The 23,688-nt window shown below is 42.0% G+C and overlaps 1 protein-coding gene across 1 annotated transcript in view; it reads left to right on the top strand.

Moving 5' to 3' along the window:
- Nucleotides 1-22,583, top strand: part of LOC125892374 (neuron navigator 1-like) — a 148,603-nt gene extending 126,020 nt beyond the window's left edge. Inside the window, exons 10-33 of the mRNA XM_049582353.1 lie at nucleotides 34-823; nucleotides 942-1,469; nucleotides 3,078-3,119; nucleotides 3,701-3,849; nucleotides 3,974-4,153; nucleotides 4,254-4,333; nucleotides 4,550-4,573; nucleotides 4,784-4,861; nucleotides 8,074-8,157; nucleotides 10,359-10,467; nucleotides 10,578-10,699; nucleotides 12,844-13,028; nucleotides 13,138-13,300; nucleotides 13,394-13,571; nucleotides 13,661-13,749; nucleotides 13,849-13,947; nucleotides 14,060-14,231; nucleotides 17,032-17,297; nucleotides 17,384-17,535; nucleotides 17,624-17,695; nucleotides 17,809-18,014; nucleotides 18,119-18,237; nucleotides 18,351-18,539; nucleotides 19,939-22,583. Coding sequence (XP_049438310.1) covers nucleotides 34-823; nucleotides 942-1,469; nucleotides 3,078-3,119; nucleotides 3,701-3,849; nucleotides 3,974-4,153; nucleotides 4,254-4,333; nucleotides 4,550-4,573; nucleotides 4,784-4,861; nucleotides 8,074-8,157; nucleotides 10,359-10,467; nucleotides 10,578-10,699; nucleotides 12,844-13,028; nucleotides 13,138-13,300; nucleotides 13,394-13,571; nucleotides 13,661-13,749; nucleotides 13,849-13,947; nucleotides 14,060-14,231; nucleotides 17,032-17,297; nucleotides 17,384-17,535; nucleotides 17,624-17,695; nucleotides 17,809-18,014; nucleotides 18,119-18,237; nucleotides 18,351-18,539; nucleotides 19,939-20,034 — 4,172 coding nt within the window. The 3' untranslated portion in view covers nucleotides 20,035-22,583. The remainder of the gene's footprint in view (nucleotides 1-33; nucleotides 824-941; nucleotides 1,470-3,077; nucleotides 3,120-3,700; nucleotides 3,850-3,973; nucleotides 4,154-4,253; nucleotides 4,334-4,549; nucleotides 4,574-4,783; nucleotides 4,862-8,073; nucleotides 8,158-10,358; nucleotides 10,468-10,577; nucleotides 10,700-12,843; nucleotides 13,029-13,137; nucleotides 13,301-13,393; nucleotides 13,572-13,660; nucleotides 13,750-13,848; nucleotides 13,948-14,059; nucleotides 14,232-17,031; nucleotides 17,298-17,383; nucleotides 17,536-17,623; nucleotides 17,696-17,808; nucleotides 18,015-18,118; nucleotides 18,238-18,350; nucleotides 18,540-19,938) is intronic.
- The last annotated feature ends 1,105 nt before the right edge of the window (nucleotides 22,584-23,688 follow it).

Below are 23,688 nucleotides of genomic sequence, written 5' to 3'. Positions count from 1 at the left end.
TCACTGACTCTTCTCTTTTTCCCATCTCTCTAGGTACAGTCAAGTCAGATGGGAAGCCAATGGATAAGTCCCGGCTAGCAGTGAAGACTGCCGGCCTTCAGCGCTCTTCTTCTGATGCTGGTAAAGACCACAGAAATGGCACCGGTGCTGGTGAGCAACGTAAACCTCCGTCCGGCCTCGTCAGGCCCTCAACTGGTGGAAACTTTGGCTTCAAGAAGCCTGCAACTGCCACCAATAATGGCACAAACAATCCCAGTATGCCCTGTGGCTCTACAACTGTGGGGAAGATTCCCAAATCGTCGGGTATTCCTGTCAAACCAGGGGCTGGTGGTGGTGGTGGTGGTGGAGGAGGACGTAAGACAAGTCTAGATGTTTCAAGCAGCGACCAGAGTGGTTTTCTATCTCCGAATGCCAGGACATCTCTCCAGTACCGCTCTCTGCCTCGCCCAGCAAAGACAAGCACCCTGACTCTAACTCGGCCAAGCTCAGCTCGTCCAGTGAGCACTACGATGGACACCAGCTCTGGGCTGATCAAACCGGCCCAGGGCTCCAGGCTCAAAGAGCCCGCCTCAGGGCTCAGCTCTGGGTTGAGTAAAGCAGGTGGTCGTGGGATCCCGAGTCCCAGTCCTGTCAATCAGACAGACAGAGAGAAAGAGAAAGAGAGGGCCAAAGCTAAAGCTGTGGTATCTGACTCTGAGTGTGGAGGTGGGTCTCTGAAGGGCAGCCCTGCTCAGACGCCCTCAGAGAACGGAGGGAAGCTGCAGGGCCTGAGACCTCCCAGCAGTGGTAAGGGCATGGATCTGCCCTCACCCAACACACACAGGTACTGGACTTGAGATACAACCACAAAACACATATGGTGCAATTTCCAAGTAATTTTTAACTCACAAAACAAAGTGTGAATATACATTTGCTTCACCACTGTCTGTCTCTGTCTTTAGGCTATCTGGGATACGCAGCCTGGCAAAGCCTCCATCTATGGCCCACCTTGACAAGCTGAACTCAAACAGCCTAGAGGTGGGGGTTCAGGACTCCCTGCCACCCAAAATTCCTCCATACTCCAAACTCCAGGACCTGGCCAGCTCAGCAGGCAGCTCCCCTGGCCCCTGTCTGACCCCCAGCCCTGCCCCTCTACTCAATGTGAACTCCTCAGCCTGCTTCTCAAACTCAGGGACTGGCTTGGGGCCCAGGCAGGTCTCTTCTCTCGGGGTTCAAGGGAGCGGAGGGAGCACCTCACCCCTGCTCTACCCTCGTCTGTCTGGGCTGCATCGCAGCATGGAGTCGCTGCCGCTCCAGATGAGTCTGGCCCCAGAGCCCCAGGGGATGGAGAAGGAGAAGGAGAGGGAGAGGGAGACTTTAGTGAGAGGCTACACCACCTTGGAATCCCGACACAAAGATAGACAGGAAGATAGAGGCCCTCCTGCCAGCTGGAGCTCTGGAAGTAAAGTCTCGATGTCTCTCACGGACAGGTGAGATTCAACTGTGCATTTATTTCAAAGCCATACACATCACACCAGTGATCATGCTGTCATTCATATTTTGTAATGCTGCTATGTAACTCCACCTACTGGTCAGCTGAGGAACTGCACCAACATTATTCATTGGTGAGGGATCAGGGCAGTTCTTTAATATGTTATTCTCTCTATTCCACACTACAATCATGCATCTCTGTCCTCTTACTGAGTGGGCACAGGGGAGGTGATTTAGTCAAAATACTGCACATACTGGAAGAGTTATGGAGCCATGTTTAGCTGCAGAAGCACTTATGAAGAGCGAGAAACAACCTTCAAAGACAAGATAGTAACGAGCCGCAGAATGAAAACAGTCTTGTCAGGATAAACACAGAATATTTTTTGGATTATTATTTTAGATCAGTTGTTCCCAGCCTTTTTCCTTAAGAGACCCTTTCTCTAATATTGTTTAAAGTGACATATATATTCAGTGCATAACAGTAACAGTGCAGAGCAACTGATAAACACAATTAACCCAAATACTGGATGCAAAAACTGCAGGAACTTGATGTAAACAAGAGATTTGGATGAATTTTGGGGATATTTCAGTGAAAACCGTGTCAGAGATGAGTAGTCCTGATATTTTGAGAGATTTTTTATACGATTGCCTGTCTGTATTATGTTTTTGTTTGTTTGTTTTTTTAGCAATCACACATACTAAAACGGATTATTCTCTGATCAATTCAGTCATTTTATTTTTAGCTCTTTGGTTGTCTTAACCACATACTTTTTTAATGCAGGACAAGACGAGTGAATATAGGTTGGGTTCAGGTCTTAACTGTGCCCTTATCCAGTGTGATTTTTGTGAAGTTCATACCTTAAATAATAATCTAAACTTTTAGTTTAACAATTAACAATTTTATTTAGTTTTCGTCATAGAAATGAATGAAATAATGAGATAAAGGCCCACTATATATACATGTTTAAGCTTACTTACACCCCTTAAAATCAAGAAGGTCTCATGACCCCCCAGGAAGCTTTGAGATCAGGTCCTCCAGGTTGGGAACCAGTGCTTTAGACCATAGACTAAATTAAACCTGGCTGAAATAGACTGAATTTGTGATTTTAATCAAAAATCCAGAGACAAAACAAAAATCCTGGTCAACTGCAAGAGCATGCCTCACCTCCATCAAACATCCCATAGTAGTCACACGCTAAAAGATTTTGTATATTTCATGTTATGCACTGTAAATGCTGTATGAGATGCCAAACATTGTCCAAATTAAAGAATATGGTTAAATGAGAGAGATTAAAAATTTAAGCTCAGTATTTCTGATTCTGAAACAACGAGTAAAGGCAACTACATGCGCGTGCACACACACACACACACACACACACACACACACACACACACACACACACAGACTGAGTGAGGGGTTTCTTGGCTATTATTACTACAGGCCTATTATCAGTGTTATTTGGGCCGCAGTGACTGAAGTCGTAATTACTGGCTGACACCAGCTGTCTGCCAGTCGTACTGTGCTTCTTTGTGCCCTCTGCCTGTTCTGGAGGTTTAATAACTCCCTGCAGCAGTGGTTAAATAATGTCATTGTTTAATCTCCACAGCTCTCAGAGAGACAGAAACACACTGCCAAAGAAAGGTTTAAGGTAAGTGGACACACACACACACACACACACACACACACATACATGCATGCTCTTATACAACACACTGTCAGGCGCTGACAGTTTGACACACTTTTGGCACAGTCCTTGAACTGCACTCACACAGAGATGCCATTGATAAGATCCTCAGTGAATAATGGATTACAGACAGTGTTAATCCTCATCATCTCTGTCCAAAGTAACTCAAAATACATCTTATTGTTTCTCACTGGAAACATTGTGTTTCCACTCATACCTTCAGATATTAGTACTGGGTAACGTTTTATTTTAACTCCCCTTCATTTAGCATTTAAAATTATATGCATTTAATATGTCTTTATAGAAGAAGTTATAATTGTCAAAAGTAGTGTACATTAACCCTCATCTTATCTAACACACAAGGACCAGCAGATTGAGTACACAACCATCACAGCAAAATGCTCTTTCTTCTTTGGCGACTTTTTTGTGTGCTCTCTGTCAGATAGTTTTAAACATGATGTTCCTAAATGTCCTTTACACTTAAACACTGCACTTAGATTTCTTTAATCACCCTTAGTTACACGGGTGTTGTCCTCTGTCTGCAGTTTCAGCGGTGCCTCTCAGGTTGAGGAGGAAGGGAAGGAGAAAGGAGAGAGGAGACACTCTCATACCATTCTCAGTATGACGGACTCGCTCACTCTTCCACTGCTGTCCTCACCCACCTCCCTGCCCCGCACTTCTAAGAACAGTATGGGTGAGTTTAAACACGTACACACACTTGAAAGAGCACTGACGAGAAAAGTAGTACACTATCATCACTAGTAGCAGTAGTAGTAGTATACAGCATCACTAACTCAACCCCTCTGCTCTCTTCTCAGTACCCAGCCCTGTCGGTGGACCTCCGAGGATGACTCGGTCCAACAGCATCCCAACGCACGATGCCTCTCTGGAGCTGTACGGAGCGTCTCCGCTTGGCAGCACACTGTCGCTGGCTGAACGCCCCCGCAGCATGGGAATGGTTCGCTCCGGATCCTTCAGGGACAAGGAGCAAGACGAGGGTGAGCCCACTGGATTATTATGACATCTGTTATACGGCGTTCTGGTCGGCGTCGTTGTGCAACTCGGCTTCTAATGTGTTTATTTTGTTTCTCTTCTCAGTTCATGGGTCGGTACTCTCCCTGGCGTCCAACGCCTCATCTAGCTACTCCTCGGTGAGTGTGGGCAGCATGCAGACTCAGGTAGCTACACTTCAGTTTGTGATGTGGTGTGAGCTGTGTTTATGTGTGTGTGAGTGTGTGTGTGGGGTTGTTTGTGTGATGCTATCCTCTCACTTCACACTTTAAAGAGAGACAAGACTTTCTCCCTCGGTCCCTGCCTTTTTAGTCTCCTCTCTTTTCTTCTCCTCTCTTTTGTCTTACCTAACCTCTTGACTTTTATTCCCTCTGCTTCCAAAGGCTGAGGAAAGGATTCAGGGAGAGGTAAGCGTGTTCTTTCCCACTCTTTCTTCTCTTCTGTCTCATGTCTGTCCTTTCATCCATCACCCTCATCTTTGTTTTCTGTGGTTGAACAAGTCTGTCATTCATTTCATGAAGAGCGTCCACTTCAAGTCACTTGTGTAACCTCAGCCATATTCAGCTTTAGTAAGCTTGTTTTTTTAAATGATGTAACATGCCTGTTTTTCCCGACAGCAAATCCGGAAGCTGAGGAGGGAGCTGGAATCGTCACAGGAGAAGGTGTCTAACCTGACGACACAGCTGACAGCAAACGTATGTACTGTTTTTCTAACTTACCAATCATTAATAAATGGAAGCGCCCACTTGCACACCCACTTATTTTTTTTGTAGTAGTAGTTTCAAAAAACATGTTTTTGTGTCTTAATGACTAATGGGAACAACAATTTAAATTGGTCCAGTATTTAGTGAGAACAAAATAGGCTGGAATGTAAGTGAGCATGTTTCCACCCTTCATTTACATCCATTAAAATGCTTGTTTTGCCACTAACAGGCACTGATTGTTGTTTTAAGTGTCTGACAACACTGTGTAGAGGACCCCTACTGAGATACAACGTTCTGTTAAAGAGTAAAATCCTTTTTGTTTAACCAGAAACAGCCCCAAAATCACTATCACCAAACCCATTAAAATAAACAGATATTTAAGCGTGTATAGAGTCAGCATATTATCACATCTAACTTGGTGAATTAAGGGTTTATTTCAACCAAACCAAAGTTACTGATTGTTCAACAGTGTAAAGAAGAACCAAGGCAGCTTTTGTTAGTGGTATTTTGTTTCTGTTGACTTTGAATGAAGTGTGTTTTACGACAATACAGTTCCTGTTTATTGAAACAGAGTCTGGTGGGTTTGACAGCTGCAGTGTTGGGGCTGTTGCTAGTTAAACAAAAAGGTTCCTGTGCTTTAACAAAAACAGCCTTCCACCTTGAGGCAACAGATTTGTAATAGCCCCTCCCACTAATTTTACACCCTAATACTTGTCACTCATCTTGATGAACTCTCCACCCTAATGACATCTACCCCAAGGCAGAGGTAACTGACACCATATAGACGCTGCATGTGTTGAACAAGTGGCAGCAGGCAAAGACAGAGTAATATCAGGGTGCCTTCAACCATGTTGTTTTGTTTCTACTGCTAGATGTGGGGGGAAAAAAAGAATTGCATAGCACATACTTTGTTCAGATTATATTAGTGTACCAAACGATTGCTGCTGGGAGTTCAGCTCCTGCTGTTTATGCAAGTCAATGGATCCAGATCTTCAAAAGAAGAGTCTGGTCGTATTCTATATTTTTGTTATTGCGAACTAATTCTATCCAAAGACCAATAACAATGAATTTATCCAACCAACAACTACTACCTGTGTGCCCAAAGCCTATTATACCTTCCTCTGTGATGCAGAGCTCCATTGTTGTACAGAAATTATTAAAAACACATCAGTGGGCCACACTGTGCACTGGGTGACATGTTCCATTATTATGATGAACTTAAGCACTGTAGCACTGTATTTTTTGCCATGTGCACCACACGGCTGCTAAAAATACTCTCTCTACCAGATCCACAGCTGAAAATAGTCTCCATTAGGCATGAGATGATATGAAAATATATGTTACAGTTACTCCAGCCATAATCATGAGATAAATGCTTAAAATTCTTAAAATTACACTTAAACATACTGAACGTACTTTACATGACATTTTGTCAAGAATTTTATTTTTTTTAAAGATTATTTTTTCGCCTTTAATTGATAGGACAGTATTAAGTGTGAAGGGGAAAAAGAGAGAGGGGATGACATGCAGCTAGGGGCCACAAGCTGGAATTGAACCTGTCTTTGTGCCTTTGACTTTGCCTGAGATGCCTGCTCTACCCACCGAGCTACTTGGCACCCCAAGAAAAGAATATTTTTTATTGTATCACAGGTAGGACAACAATCCTTTAAAAAAACGGGATTTTCAACTTTTGAAAGGGCATCATTTCTTGCAACATGAAATATGCTGATGATTGATTAAAATCTTATCTGTTTTTTGAGGTTGGTGCGTTTGCAGCCTGTTTTTCCAGTCTTTTTTATTGTTGCTCGTCCAGCAGTATTTAATAGTGCAGCAGTTTAAGGAAAATATTTGGTCTTTTATTTAAAAAAAAAAAAAAAAAAAGACAACACTATATTTTCATTATCTGTTTTAAAAGATATACTATGCAGGATTTTCCTAAAAAGAAAAAACAATGTGTAAACTCAGACAGAAGTAATCCTTCTCAATCATTACTTACGACCTACTAGAAGTGTGTGACGGTGTATTTATCTATAGAGACTCTGCCCTCTGCCTGTGTTTTCTTATTTTCTGTGTACGGGACATTTAAAGGTGTGTCACCCCACAGCACTCAGGTGAGGTCGCAGCTTTATAAAAAGGTAGTGACCAGGTGCCAGACTGTAAGTAGCGGGCATCCAAGTGACACAGCGCACAAAGTGATGTGAATCTGGGGTTGGCTTTTACTTTCACTTCCCCTGTGTTTAGAAACAGTAACCGACAATCTGCATAGTATACCTTGAAGATTTGAGCATTGCCAGCCACTCCAGTCCTCTCCCTTCCCTCCTTCACAAACTCTCACATTCTCACACAAGGCAAGATATTTACCCTTCAGATAAAACAGGATAGATACACACAGAGAGCGATTTAAAATCCAAGCTGAGGTGTGTCAGTCATAGATCATTTCTGTGCAGTCTCAGCACATTTCTTATCCATGTGGGGCCCCAATAATACTAACCTCCTCCTGAACCTCTCGCCAAGCCACTTAGCCTTGGCACACACACACACACACACACACACACACACACACACACACACACACACACACACACACACACAAGCACAGGTGCCTTGCCCTTTCTCTCCACTCTACAAGGTTGTTTCTGTACGACCACCCTGTCAGCATTTCCATTTGTCCGCGTGCAGCAATACAAGCACAGCCATTATGCACGGCTTCATGCAGCACACATCGATCATGTGTCATTTTTTATACTGCATGACCTTATTATGCAAGGGCAGTGAATAGGCAAAACAGATGCACAGGTCACAACATGATTATGTGCTGGATTAATGTCTCGGCTGTATGCATTATTTTATTGTGTTAATACGTTCTATGAAGGAGAGGGGAAACTAATTTTCCTGCTCCAGGCTGAAGTGGGTGTGTGTGAGACGGAGATTAGGGAGGAGGAGAATTTTCCACAGGAGACATCCTGTTCAGCCTTTGTGTGTTATTCAGCTTTATAGCACCTCGAACAGAAGGGATGAAGGGGCAGAGGAAATCTATTGAATCTGTTCCTGTATTAGGTCTCCCTGTCTGTGTCTACATGTAAATGATGTTGTGAATGATATAAATATTTAAAAATAATTTCCTGTCACAGACAACTGCATTGATAACATTTATATTTGTTTATGTTGTCATTGTTGACTTTTTGTTGACTTTTTCCAAGCAGGCAAATCTGGTGGCGGCGTTTGAGCAAAGTCTGCAGCTGATGACGACACGGCTTCAGAGTCTGTCAATAAGTCACGAACAGAAGGTAACGTCACACTTTCAAACACAAACCTGAATTCCAGCTGCATCCCACCATTGTATCCGTATTATGAGCAGCCAGCTAAGAGCAGGCAGCGTTGTGCTTACACAGGGCGAGGTGACTTTGATCACAGCCTGCGGTGAGGAGAATGTAGGTTAGAGGCCCAGGCTGCCGTCCCACAGGGTGACTTAGTGTGAAAAGAGGACAGAGGATCAATGAAGAACAACCTTCGCTTTAGGCCGAGTGAGAAGTGCAAACAGCTCACACGTGCACTCACACCAAACATTCACATTCCTGCATTCTTCAGCTTTTGTATCCGTTTTGCTGTGAATAAATTGATCAGCGCCCGAGGCGGCGTTCAGTGTGTGCACAAATGTGAGGAGTCTCTCTTAGTGCTTCATGCCTTGCTGCTCCCACTGAAAGACCCGTCTAGACCGCTCCAGAAAAACTCTTTGTTGTTTGTGCCGGCGCGCTGACCTGTGCAGCTCAGCCTGGAGCACAGGCTCTTTAACCTTGAGGAGATGGGCGGCTCTATTTAGAGTTTAGAGTGGGATCGACTTTATCCCACAATGAACAGCACAGAAAGGCTCTGTTGTTCCGGACTCTTTGTCCTTTTGAACTGTGAACATGCCCGCCAGGTGTATGAGTTCATACTGTGGGGTTGAGTTATAGTGCTTTACTAAAACATCAGAAATACTGCTCCTCCCCCCAAAATATAGGAATTTATCAGATTTTATTTTAGATATTAAAAAAACAGACAAAAATCAAATAAAAATTGGTGTTTTTAGAATGATCCAAGTAAGTACAACACATACATTAGCATGGTCCGAGCACAAGAGAAATGTATAAGTGTGCAAAAGAGCAATTTATAAAAATATAATAAAACTGGTATATATAGATATTATATATAGCTGTCACACATAAGGCTAGGTATTGTTAAAAAAAAATTCAGTAGTGATTTTGATACCTCGACTTTGATACCAGTTCCCAAACAACACTTTTTTGATACCAATTTTATAAAATCCATTTTAACAAAAACAAAATTACATTACACATTATGGTGCAGATCTTTCATTTTTCAGCTTCTTGGCTTTTTACGCACTCAAAGCAGTGTCAAAACCAAAAATATAAATCTATTCACCACAGTGTGGTTTGACTTAAGTTACCTTTCTTTAGTTTAATGTTTTAGCACCTTGGCATTTTTCCATTCAAAGCAGTTTTGAAGACGTATTGACGTTAAGTTCTCACCTGGACACAGAGTTCCGAGAGACATCAACCCACTTCCATGGGGCTCTGGAAGGCCGGGCATTTTACTGCACGTTCATCTCACCGCTTAGTAGGAGACTGTGGAAGAGGAAACTCCCCCAGAGCTGAGTCAAGAGCCAGGTCTGGCTCTGTAATGTTAGGCAGTCTTGAATGCCGAGAGGAAAATAGCTGCGGTTCGTTCTTCCTCTGAGGCTTAGGAAGTAGAGCAGGTCGTCCATTATTGGAACATCGGTGGTTCTATCCCCGTTTCCCCATTCAGCATGTCAAAGGGCCACTGATGTGCCATCAGTGTGAGAGTGCGTCTAATGAGCAGGTGGCACCTTGTGTTGTGGCGTCAGCCACCACTAGACAGCTAGAAAGGTGCGATACAAATGCAAATCTGTTTACCATTTCTCGCAGTCGTACATGGAGCAACTTTCTGCTTTTAAATGTACTCATATACATTCAAGTGTTTCATCAAATTTATCTTGTTGCCAGTCTTGCAACATAGTCTTCTCGCATATATTGTATTGTGTGCTACTGGAATCAAGCCTGACAAAATGGAGCCTCATCTTTGATCTCTTCTTAGACATTTTTTTATCTATGCAACACACACTGCAGTCAAGCCTCTTAAAATACAACAACACACACATACTTCGGTGCAATGTAGTGTTTTTCCTGTATGCCTCTATGATGTGGAGCGTTAGATAGCCAATCACTAGCACTGATAGATCCTGGCATAAACATGCTGCACGCTTATTGGCTCTGATGAGATTTATCCCTTAGGTTTTGAAATTTGGCATCGAATGACAAGGTATATTTTGATGCACGATAGTACTGAAGCAGTTCAGTTGATGCCATAAAAGTATAGTTCAATACCCAGCCTTAGTCACACAGCTCTGAGTTTTGCAGACTGCTCTGTCCCAACCCATCTCACTGACACTTGTTATTTATTTGTACAGGACTCAGAGCTGGTGGAGCTGAGGGAGACCATTGAGGCTCTGAAGCTCAAGAATGAAGAAGCCCAGGCTGTCATACAAGGAGCCTTAAACACCCCAGATAATATGAAAGGTTTGGAGATGGATCAGTTGATCTTTCTATTTTCTTCTGTCTTCTCTGCACATCTGATTGTCTCTCTGCACATTTGCCTGTTTTGATGTTGGGATTTTCTTGTTTACCAGACATGCGGATTCGACGTCAGAACTCATGTGAAAGCATCTCCAGTCTCAACAGCCTGACCAGCATGTCGAGCGTGGGCAGCTTGAAGGACCAAGATGCCAAGAAGAAGAAGAAAAAGAGCTGGGTAAGAGCACGTGCTGCATGACAGGCAGTGTTTCACTCTGATAACCTTGTGTTTGTATGTGCTCAGCTCATTCTCCGTAGTGATAATTACATAGTAGTAAGTATGACGAGTCTCTCCCTCCTCTGTGTTGTGTTATTTTTCTGTTTTAGGTCTTTGAGGTGAGTGCACTCATTGTGTTCCTATAAAGCCTCGATAATTTTCTGTCACACAGCATTACGGACCGTCTAAAACTGCAACGCAATCCTCAAGTACTCTCCATCTCTGCTCATTGACCTCCTAGACTGCTGATTGGCTGTAATTCACTTAGAGTGGCAATCAGCAGACATGATGTCCATGAAAAGTGGCGTTCTCATCAGTTAATTAATTTGGATTGTCATATTATGTTTCTCCTCATTTACACCCTGCTTTATTGTGTATTTCCTCTTCCATTAATCTTTTGTTTTTACAGCCTTTCCATGTAACCCTTTCTGACCCAACAGACTGACTATAACTTTGACCTATTTGCAGAAAATGACTGAAAGCTTAAAAGAATAGTTTCTCATTTTGGGAAGTATGCTTTTTTGTTTTCTTGGCAAAAGCAGATACCACTCTTGTGTCTGTCCGATAAATTTGAAGCTACCATCAGCCGCCTGTTAGCGTAGCATAAAGACTAAGGGGTTTGATCTGTAGAAACAACAGGTTGTGTTACTTCTTCTTGGATGGGTACAGTAACTTTCGGAGTCTCTGCTGGTTGCCTAGCAGGGTCACGTTTATGACAAGACACCAGGAAGTGTGTTAGTGAGCTTTAGAGAAGCTTGGCTAAACTAATGCCTGTTGGCTCCAGCTTCACATTAAACAGACAAACATGAGAGTGGTATCCACCTTCTCATCTCACTCAAAGCAAGAAATGTAAATAAGCATTTCCCAAGATGATAAGCCATTCCTTAGGGTAACCATGGTATTTTTCAGCCCGTTTTCCTATGTTTTTTGTGTTTAAGTGACAAATGGGAACAACAGTTTTTGAAATTGGTCCAGTATTGAGCGAGACATCCACTAAAAGTATTTGTTTTTACCAGTGCCGGGCTCAGATTGTTGTTGTGAAATGTGTGACAACATTATGGATGGATCCTTATGGAGAAAGACCTTTGTGTTAAAGAGTAAGATCCTTTTATTTTAACCAAAAACAGCCTTGAAATCACTTTGGCAAAACCCACCAGACTCCATTTAAATAAACAGCAATTTTGGCCTGTTTAGAAACAGCATATTTTCACTTTTAACTGTGTGAAATAAAAGTTTATTTCAACCAAACTAGAGTTGGTGATTGTTGGATCAATGGAAAGACGAACCAAGATGTTTTTTGTGAGTTTTATTTTGCTTCTGTTGACTTTGAATGAAGTGTGTTTTACAATGAAATAATTGCTTTTTTTAAGTGGAGTCTGGTGGGTTTGATGATAGTAATATTGGGGCTGTTTGTCAAACAAAAAGGTCATATCCATGATGCTATCAGACACTAAGATCAATGGTTCCAAACTGGTGGGTTGCAGTCCAAAAGCGAGTCATCCGTTGAAAAAAAAAAATACAGTTTATTTTTAAGTCCAGTGAATTTCTGACACACGGCTTTTATTTTGAAGTGCTCATTTCCACTGTAGAGTGAGTGACTAGCGGACAGCCGCTTAACAGAGACAGGAAACTGGCCAAATGCCAAGTATGATGCTGAATATATTAAACTGTGTGGACCTTGAACTAATGACTAAGGAGAACTCTGGACGACCCCGTGGCTGGACCAGTTGGGAACCACTGAGTTCAATAGTAATGATCTGCACTTGTCAGTGGTAAAACAGTCACTTTTAGTGGACAGTGCTCATTTCCCTGACTGGTTACATTGCAGCCTGTTTTGCTGCTGGCGGCTGCAGCACTCTCACTCAATACTGGACCAGTTTCAAAAAGTGTTGTTAGTCACTTAACACAAAAATATGGGAAACAGGGTCGAGACTGAAAATACCAAAGTTACCCTTTAATGTTTAGCATGTGTCAGATTAACAATCGTAACACCTCCTTCTTTTTTTATGACGTCTCTCACTATTAAATGCAGTAACCCATATGCAGAATATTGGTTCAGTCGTTTGTCTTTACCACCTCCTCCCTGCTCCTCTCCACCTGTGTAGCTGAGGAGCTCCTTCAACAAAGCATTCAGCATTAAGAAAGGCTCCAAAACATACTCAGACATCGAGGAGATCGCCACCCCCGACTCCTCGGCTCCCAACTCCCCAAAGATGCTCCATGAAGGAGGAGATGACGGCGAAAACCAGCCTTCATCTCTCAAAACCTCGGCCTCTGCCACTTCTTCTGTGTAAGTACATTAACACCTTCATCCAGCTCTTACAGTAGCTCAATTATGAGAAAGCCAGTTTAGCCTTCATGGGTGTCCAACCCTGATGAGTGCATCTTGTCCCCTTCAGGATCATGGAGACTACAGAAGAGGGTGACAATGAGGAAACTGCGGTATCAGACCTGCGCTCAGAACTCTGGGTGAAAGAGAGAGAACTGACAGACATCCGACTGGAGGCCTTAAGCTCTGCACATCAGCTGGAGCAGCTCCGAGAAGCCATGAACAGCATGCAGGTTGGTTTTGCCTGAATGTCATTGTTCAGTAAAAGTGTGTTTGTGTGTTCATATAACTTGAATTGAAAGTTTTTTTACCTTCTTATGTCCTAGTCAACGGTGGAGAACCTAAAGGCGGAGAATGACCATTTAAAAACAGGCTCTGGTCCAACCTCTTCCACTTCCCAGCCTTCAGGCCTGGCCTCTCTCCTGGGGCCCTCACTGAGGCAGCCGATGAGCATGTCCCTCACCAAGTCCTTCAGCCTCAGTCTGAATGATTGTAAAGATCCAGGTAAGAGATAAACATTGAATTTCAATATATACATAAAAGTTATATTTCAGCACTCCTGTAATCCATTTTTCTCTTCTTCACTCTTTCAGACGCGTCTTCAGTTGACTCGTTAAGTGTGTCTTCCCAGCGGGATGAGGTGTGCGCACGAGTGCTTGTCCACATTTCAGATCAAGCAGAGGTAAACACAGAACATCTTCAATAGACACAATATCCAATAATGTCAGCAGCCTCAAATAGAGCAGCTGGGAGACACTCTTTCCTCTCTCTGTCTCTGCAGGACAGTAAGCAGCAGCAGGAGTTCTACCTTGGCTCGGTGCTGGTCGGTGCGAGAACCGACTGGTCCTGTCTCGACTCTCTCATAGCCAAGACCTTCAAGGTAAGTCAGTGCTTGTCCTTTCTCATCGCGTGGACAATTTGTGGTCTGATAAATAGTATTGCTGTGATTTGATACATCAGTCCTGACTTATTTTTGTTCTCGTCTTCACCAGGACTACCTTACGCAAGTGGACCCGACTGCCAGCCTGGGTCTGTCCTGTGATTCGCTGCACATGTACCAGCTGACCCAGGGAGTGCAGAGGGTGATAGGAGGGGAAAAACCTCAAGCCTCACCTTATCGCTGCCTCAGCAATGGTTCAGCGCAAATACTTGTCACTTTGAAAGGTTAGTGAGTGTCGTGATTGATAGTAGAAACCGTAGTAGAGGTGTAACAGTACACAAAAGTCACGGTTCAGTGTGAGTGGGATATGTTTCTTTTCATTTCTTTTGAACAAACAGTAATGCGAGTGGCAAAACAGACAAAATCCTCTTGCTGGGGACTGAGGTAATATTTTGCGCACTGGCAACATTGGTAAACTATTTTTACAATAAAAACAAGAAACATTTCAAACATTTTTGTGTTACACTGTATGACTGAACTGTAATAAATCAGTTCAGGGAGGACCCAAATGCAGAGTAACAGGCAGCTTGGAGTTTTAACAAAAAGCAAGCTTTAATGCAGCTGATAAAAAACATCCAGATCAAGCAGGTAACTGAAAGCCCAACTGAAAGCAGAACCAAAACTAAACTGAAAAAACAAAACAAAACAAAACAAGATAATACGATGGACTCAGGTAAAAAAAAAAAAAAAATCCAAACAGAACACTAAGCAGGGAATGACACCAAGAACACAGGATGACCTGACAAGGAGCAAAGGGAAACACACAGGTATATATACTCGGAAAACTAATCACAAGAACGAGACACAGCTGGAGTAGGAGGACACGGGCAAAAGGAGGGAAATGGAGATTGGCTAACAACAAGGGTGTGGAGGGGAACACTAGGGTGCAGCAAACAAGACTAATACCAAAGAGCATGGATACAAAGAGGCGAAGCTCTGTTGAATTTCTGCCAACAGCCACTAGGGGCGCTAACGCCATTTTGAACTGTTGAGCTTGGACTGTTGCGCCCAGACAACGTGCAAGATGTCAATGAGAGAGGAGAAAAAAAGTAAAAGAAAACAGTGTAGTGCAATTAACTGCAACAACTATCGGTGGAACACTCCGCACCTGGCCTTCCACCGTTTCCTGAAGGATCCCGACAGAGGTGGGAAGATATATGTATATATAGGCCTATATATGGCCTCTTGGACCATTTGTATCAGAACTAATTACTGCTTTAGCATTAAAATATATCATATTAAAATAGCTTGTATATTATTATTATTATTACTGTCCCTTTACTGTACAAACTGTAAATAAATCTTTATTCCTGACTATGTGACGCCGCCATTAATGTGTTTGTAGTTAAAATATTGATTTTTATTTATTTATTTATTTATTTTGTAGATTGGCTTATGGTGTGATTTTGGAGGAGTAATTAAGTTAATCTTCTCATAAGTGCATGTAATATGTAGAGATGCCATCTCGGCCGTTTTTCCTCGATTTGTTTTTTTTTTTAAGTCTATATTTTGCTTTACAAAAACGTGAAAAAGCAGCTGTGACCAAGCTATCACGAGGTGAGTAGCATTGTAAGCATAATTAATAGCGATATACTTCAGTTTGTCTGTGTGTTTTTGTATGCAAGCGGTCCATCCAATATGGCGGCGGTAGGACGAAACCATCGGGGAATTTGTCGCTATGGGGCGTTCTATTGAGCTTCGCCTCTTGGTATCCATGCTCTTTGCTAATACAGAACAGGTGCAAGGGGAATACCCTTGGAACAGGGACGAACTAACAAGACAGGTGTGACAGAAAACAGGCGGGAAAACACACAAAGACTGGAAGTAAAACCAGACGTGACACATGACATATGAGGAGAGAGTCTACATATTAAAACAGGAAGCAGATTTAACACGAATGAAGAACATGAAACAAGGAACACAAACAGAAACCTCCAAAACAAAAACTTGGAAAACAGAATAACAAACACTTTCCCAAAAGGCAACAGGTCACAACAGGCTATTAAACTGAAAACCATCTCTTACGATATGAAATTGAAAATAGAAAATAAATTACAACTAGTTGTCTTTATTTAAACATTCAGAGCACCCAAACATTTATCATCTGGGTGATCGGCGCATCTGGTTGACGCCTTTGAGTAAGTGTTAGCATGTTGGATGTGTTACCTTTCACCCTACAACAGCTGAGCAACACTGACACATGCTCCTCATCTTAAACACAACTATTGCTGTTGTAGCTGACCAGGAGTCTGAGGCGTGTCTTCCAGCCCCGGTATTTAATTTGCTCTCGCCAATCATGCCAATTAGCTTGTTGAGCCAAGCTCAGCATCACTAAAGTTTCTGGGCAGTCATGCTTGTGAACTTTGGTTCCGTATTACACGCAGCATTCTTCATACTGTGTGTTCTGCATGCGTCTGTGTGCACCCGACTGTGACGGTGCGGTATGAACACATGAACTATTAGTCCTAAATCATACTAGAAGTTTTGCTTAAAATTGTGTATAATTGTATATAATTGCCCTCATTTTTAAAATTTCCCAGTAATGCAGTTGTAATTAGTTGTGATTAAGGATGTCCTAACAAACAATAATCGGAGATTGACATCGTGGGAACGACTCTTAAGTCAAAGATTCTTGCGTAAAGATGATCCTGTGTGGCAGCCAACTCTGCAATGTTGAATGTCAGAGTGCCTGTGAATGCACTGAAAGAGTCTCGCTCACCACTGAATTGCTTTGTAATGAAAATATAAAGGCAATGAAATCTTAATTGTGATGGATTGCCTCGCTCGAGCAAGAATTTTTCCACCATGCAGAAATAAACAGAAACCAGTCTGTGTCTAAATGGTAGAAAATTTAAAAAGTAAAGTTATGTTGTTGGTATAGTACATGTGATTTGTAAATAAAGGAGCAAGGACACAAACACTTTTATGATTTTCACACACCATATTTACAAGTATTTAATAACAGGTACTATATAAACCCAATTGCTTCTCCTCCCTTTCTCTCCTGTGTCTATCTCTCTTTAGGTCTCAGAGAAAAATGTGTTGACTCACTGGTGTTTGAGACTCTGATTCCTAAGCCAATGATGCTGCACTACATCAGCTTGCTGCTGAAACACAGGCGTCTGGTTCTGTCTGGGCCCAGCGGGACAGGAAAGACTTACCTGGCTCAACGTCTAGCCCACTACCTCCTGCAGCGCAGCCGGTCTGACTTGTCCGAGGCCGACCACGAGACCTGTGTCCTTGGCCGCAGCGCCGCCGTAACCTTCAACATGCATCGTCAGTCACAGAAGGTAACACAAGACTCAGGATTTTTGTCAGAAATGTGTTGATTTCTTCACACTTGAGATTTAAATTCACCCACCTTTGCTTTTTACAGGAGTTGCAGTTGTATCTGTCCGATCTAGCAAATGAGATCGACAGAGAGAGTGGAGGAGAACTGCCGCTGGTTGTTATTATAGACGACATTAGTGACTCAGCAGCCACCACTGAGCTTGTTAACGGAGCTCTCACCTGCAAGTATCACAAATGGTGAGTCACTTTAAAATGTTACCGTACTTTAACGAAGAGTTTTAATAAGATTTGATGAAAGTACATAATTACTCTGTTGGTGTTTCAGTCCTTACATCATTGGGACAACCAATCAGCCTGTGAAGATGACGTCTAACCACAGTCTGCACCTCAGCTTCAGGTGAGCATAAAGCCAGGAAATGTTTACAATGCGTCCTCTTACTATGATACACGATCAAATACAAATAAAGTAACCTGATGGAGTAAAGTAACATTTCTTGCATGTGGCCGCAGGATGGTAATATTCTCCAACAATGTCGAACCTGCTAACGGGTTCCTGCTGAGGTACCTGCACCGTAAAGCTGTGGAGGCCTACCAGGAGAAGGAGCAGGACTCCGCACACCACCAGGCTCTCCTCCGCGTACTGGACTGGATCCCTCAGCTCTGGTACCACCTCCACACGTTCCTGGAGAAACACAGCACTTCAGACTTCCTCATAGGTGAGAGAGAGTGGACACAGGGTTGGTTAAAGCAGCAAACAGGGACAAGGGGGGGATTAATTGTATCTGGAACAGGGGTTAACATGAAATGTTGCCTCCTGCAGGTCCCTGCTTCTTCCTGTCATGCCCAGTATCAGTGGCAGAGTTCAGGCAGTGGTTCATTGACCTGTGGAACCACTCCATCATACCGTACCTGCAGGAGGGAGCCAAAGACGGCATCAAGGTGAACATACATACAGACATCCTCCAAAGTTTAAGATTAGTGCTAAAAACCACATTTATTCATTTATTTTTTCACATGTTGTTTTACAATGTACTTTATATCTGTTCTCTCAGGTGCACGGGCAGAAGGCAGTATGGGAGGATCCCGTGGAGTGGGTGAGAGGGACTCTCCCCTGGCCCAACGCACAGCAGGACCAGTCCAGGCTCTTTCACCTACCTCCCCCCAGCATAGGTCCACCCAGTGAGGAGAAGAAGCCCCCCAAAGATACACCTCCACCCAGCACACTGGAGTCAGACCCACTGGTGAGAATCAAGGGGGACTAGTTAGGAGTAGAGAGGATGATGCGTAGGTATGAGGGGAAAATTATTTGGGAAATATTTTTGATAACAGACTAAGGGGACATGTTTTAAGGATTTGCAGCCTCTTTGTTGGCGCTAAGAGTAAAATAAAGATCTTACCTACAAAGAGAAGGCGCTAAGGTTTTGCGTAGGTTAAAAAAACAGAAGTGATGCAGCTGAAAACTTCCGTTCCATTGTTTTCCAAAACATGCTTGTGGCTGCAGTCTGGATACCGTACTGAATTGAAAAACTGCACAGATGCAAATTTTGTGCCCTTGATGGTTATTTGCAGCATGTTTAGAAAATATTCTACCAAACATTAGCTGTTAGCAGCCTCTCAAATGTGAGGATTTACCACTTTTCTCAGTTTAATTTAGATTTACAGTAGTTTTTTTTTGTTTTTTTTTTGTTTTTTTTTTACTGTGGAGTATTCTTTGGACAGTACGTCTAATCTGAAGCGGTCCTCTTAGGCTCTGGAAATTTTTGATGTCATGCTCTGACATTTCATAAGCCAAGGAAAATGGAAACCAACCCATTTGACCTGACTAAATTTGCTGCTTACAATCTGGCACCTGGGCTCTCAATGATAAAACAATGCATAGGATCCATATCAAAAATGTACGTGCGGACAAAAGCCAAAAATGGCATGCTCCAAAATATATTCAGCAGTTTCTCCAATCAGGCTTCCACCTCGCAGAGTCCCTCTCAAAGTTTCTCTGATCAAGTCTATTTTTTATACATCACAACTTTTGCATGGGCCTTGTTTTGGGCATACTCAATGTTTATAAATGAGACCCCTGGACACTAACTTTCTATGAAGTCCTGACCTCACCTGCATGCTGTTATTGGCTGGGGTCTACACACCAATTCCCAGAGGTTGCAGCCAAGAAACATTCCAAACACAACAAAATAAGAAAGAGAAAGTAAAAGCCAACCACGGATTCACTCTTGTTGAGCGTTTCGCCTCGCTGTATTAGCGTTTTTTCGGCGCTGTGTCACTTGGAAGCCTGCTGTTTACTGTCTAGCACCTGGTTGCTCCCTCTGTTTGTTAAAGACCCAACCTCACCTGAGTGCCGTGGGGGTACATGACCATAGAGTCTCTGCAGATAAATACACCACCACACTCTTCTAGTAGTTCAGAAATTATAATTGAGAAGGATTACTTTTTGTGTGTGAAGTCTATACTTTGTTTATAGGAAAGTCCTGCACAGTATACCTTTATGCAAAAGAGAAGCAATTCGTAGTCACCATAATGCTCAAGATGTATTTTAGGAGATATTTTCATCTGTGCCAAGCTAAATCTCACCCTGTAAAAACAAAACACGTCTGTTAATCTGCGTCTCCATCTCCTCCTGCCACCCAGATGGCCATGCTGCTGAAGCTCCAGGAGTCGGCCAACTACATAGAGTCTCCAGAGCGGGAAGGCTGTCTGGATCCTTCTCTGCAGGCGACACTCTGAGAACAACATGCGACTGTCAGTCAAGCTATGGAACTAAGGACTCTTCATCACGGCTGACACAGCGGGTGCAGTCCCAGTGAGACTTTAAAGACTCAATAAATAACTTAACTGTGTGCTCAGTGAGCAGCTACAAAGCTAAATGTAAAGGATCTATAGATAGAGTGATTATGGACGAAGGGCTTGCTCTGCCCTGCTATCAGAAAGAAACTGCTCTCACAGGGAGCTGTGATGATCACGTCAGGGAAAGACATCGACTTGTCTCTTCTCTGCCCTCAATGAGTTCCAGATTGGTTGTTGTTGAATCTGCAAGTGCATGGTAACCGGAATAGTATGATGCAAAATATTACCTATAATCCTACTGATCAAGACCCATGTTTTTCTTTTTAACTGCCACAACTCTCACCTTCGAACTATTGGTGCTTATTGTTCTGGTTTTCTTTGAAGGCTTCATTTTACAAAGAAATTCACTCTGATTTCCTAAAAGTAGGATCATCACTCGACGACAGCCAAAAAATGCACTTTATTTTCTACTTGTGGTAATTGGGTTTTAGCAGGCTGCGTCGGTGACTGTGTATCAAACAGGAATCATGCAGTGCATTAGCAATTCCTCTAGATGGCAGCATCTACTCCTGCCTCAGTGCTCTCCTGGTGTGCTTTCTGACTTGGTGCTCAGTAGAATATATAACACATACTCTATAACACAACTATAAAAATGGCCTTGAATGTTTTTTGTTTCTTTTCAGTTCAGCCATTGTGTCATTCACAGATCGAATATCAGAACCCCGAAGCTGCAAGAGTAACATGCATGGGTGAATAATGAATGAAAATCAGTTTTAGGGTCAGCCTGTAAAGAAAACGTCATCATCGGTATGTCTCCAGTAATATACTGACATCATAACCACAGAAACTGACCCTACTCAACCAACATACTGTATTGTAAACACACACAGGACAAAAAAAATGCTTGTTTATCTAGTCTGCCCAAACGGCCTACCATTTCTGGCTATGCTTGCGTACGTTCTGTATTTAGATATGGGTTTTAAAACATGAAATTCTCTTGTGATAGATGAGGATACAGCTTTGAAAAATCTTGATTTTGTAGGATTTTATACTGAGTCATCTTCAACAGTCATCTGTATACAGCAGCAATCACCTACGTATACCTAACACGCCATCATGGACTGCGGTGTTACACTTCTGTCGTCACTGTTCGCTCAGTCATTTCTCATTCAATGTCCCTCAAGGGGAAGTGGACAGCATTGTTTAAAAAGAAAGAAGTGATAAGAATCTGTACAAACTAGATCATTTCCTTTCTCATTGCATTTGCTCTTTATATCTTTGATAACACCTTTTTTTCAAACGGTTTACTTCTCACACATTTGTATTAAGAGTTACTGAAAGAGAAAGGGCTGCGGGTAAGAAAGGTTGAAACTCATTTTGAGTGGCTTCCTCCTATTCCTTTCCTTCGTTCGTTTGCACATAATATATGTCGGAGTACTAGAGTACAGAGAGTATTTATTGCTCACACCTTGACTGTTCTTGTCATGAAGGAAGAAGGTATATAAAGACGTGTTTAGAGGAGGAAACTGTAGGTAGTGGAGATATTCTTAAACCTCTCAGCCCTGTGCCCCCCTTTGACCCTGAAGTACCTCAGACTGCCATACTCTGTCCAGACGTTCCTCTACTTTCCAAACAGGGTGCTGGTGTAAAGTAGAGACATGATGCCTAAGTCTATCTGTGCCTGAAACACGATTTGGCCTAAAGCTGCTTTCGAGGTGCTTTAATCTACCATGCGGAGGCCTCGATTCAGAGGAAACATCATCACTTCCTCTCACCTACTCTGATGTCACTCTAATGTTGTCACCTCGATGGGTTATCGGTTTTGATCTTTGGCTTGTTGTCATGGTGATAAGCTGTTAAGATGATGTGTGTGTCAGTTAATTCTGCAGTAGATGAGAATGCGAATCACGACCGGGCTGCCTGCGTGTGCTTTGACACCATTTTAAACTTAAAGTGTGAAAGACTTGACATCTTTGTGGAGTTGCCTGAGAGTCGGAAGCAGTGTGAGAACAGATTTTAGCCTGGAGATGTAGTGTCGATGCATGTATCCCTGGTGTGTTCCCAAAGTTTCGTTTCATTGGACCTACCACACTTAACCTTGTCACAGGAGGGATTTTTATTAACTGGATATCTTCCTCTTTTCACGTTGCTTTTAAGAGCAGACATTTGTTTTTTCTTATGCAAATATTTGTAAAGGTTTCTTTCTCTTTTGTACATGACATCACTATTGTAAACACTGTAAATAGTCAGTGCATCTGCGACAACAATCACTAAAAAAGAACCTGTAGAGATCTAAGAGAAGGCATGGCCCCTGTATGCAGAAAACGGGCGTCCTCGATGGGTTTATTGTCCTCCTCCAGTGGGGAGGAGCACCTGGCTTAAAAGGGGGCCTAATAATGGTTGTATGGCATGTCTCTATAACCACATCAAATCCCATATGTCTAACATTGAGCAATGAACACAATAAAGTCATGCCATTCTTCACATCACTTCCTGTGTTGGCTGTGCTTACATGATGGTATCCACTGTGGGGCACTAATACTCCTGTATACTCCTGATCACTTTAGGAGGCTGTATAAACATTTTATCTGTATGTGGGGCCTTTTGTCAAAGCAAAAATGTTATTTTGCAATACTTCGATGTAGATGTAATTTTTTGTACACATGAAAAATCATGTTTATTATGAAAACAAGGCAGGGTTTCTCCTTCCTGCATAGGTTAAATCAATATGATGAGAAACTTGATTGAAATAAGGACTTATCTCCAAACTATGACTAACTATCTCAAAATAATGACTTATGTCAAATTAATGAGTTTGTATCTCAAAGTAATAAGATAGTATCTTAAGTAATGAGAAACTGTCTCAAAATAATGATTTATTGTATCAAATAATGAGTTAGTTATCTTAAAAGTAATGAGTTAGTATCTCAAAATAATAACTTACTCATCTAAAAAAAAAGTGACTTAGGATCTCAAAAATGACGCCTTACTTATGGCAAAAATAATGAGTTCATATTTCAAAATAATGACATGGCCTACTGACCTCAATATGAAGATCCCAAAATACTGATTTAGTATCTCAAAAATAATGGCTTACTCATCTCAAAATAATAAATTAGTATCTTAAAATTAAGACTTAGTGTCTCAAAATAATGAGAGCATTTCTCAAAAATAATTATCTTGCAATAATGACTTAGTAATTTCAAATAATTACACACTTATCTCAATAATCTTATCTTAAATAATTTTAACTTTTTTTTTTTTTAAAAAAGAAATATTTCTGTCAAAAATAAATGAGTTTATGTCTCAAAATAAAAAGTTGATATATGAAAATAATGAGAAAATTTCTTACAATATTGACATAGCCTACATACCTCTAAATAAATACTTACTTATATATAAAATAATCAGTTTGTACCATAAAATGAACAGCTGGTATGTTGAAATAATGAGGCATTTTCTCAAAATAATGACAGTTATTATGCTGATCTGTTCTGTACGACATCTATTGCACGTCTGTCCGTCCTGGAAGAGGGATCCCTCCTCAGTTGCTCTTCCTGATGTTTCTACCGTTTAAAGAAGAGTTTAAAGAGT

The sequence above is a fragment of the Epinephelus fuscoguttatus genome, linkage group LG7 (genome assembly GCF_011397635.1).
Source record: "Epinephelus fuscoguttatus linkage group LG7, E.fuscoguttatus.final_Chr_v1".
NCBI classification, from domain to species: domain Eukaryota; kingdom Metazoa; phylum Chordata; class Actinopteri; order Perciformes; family Serranidae; genus Epinephelus; species Epinephelus fuscoguttatus.
This window is presented reverse-complemented; position numbering and strand designations above follow the sequence as displayed.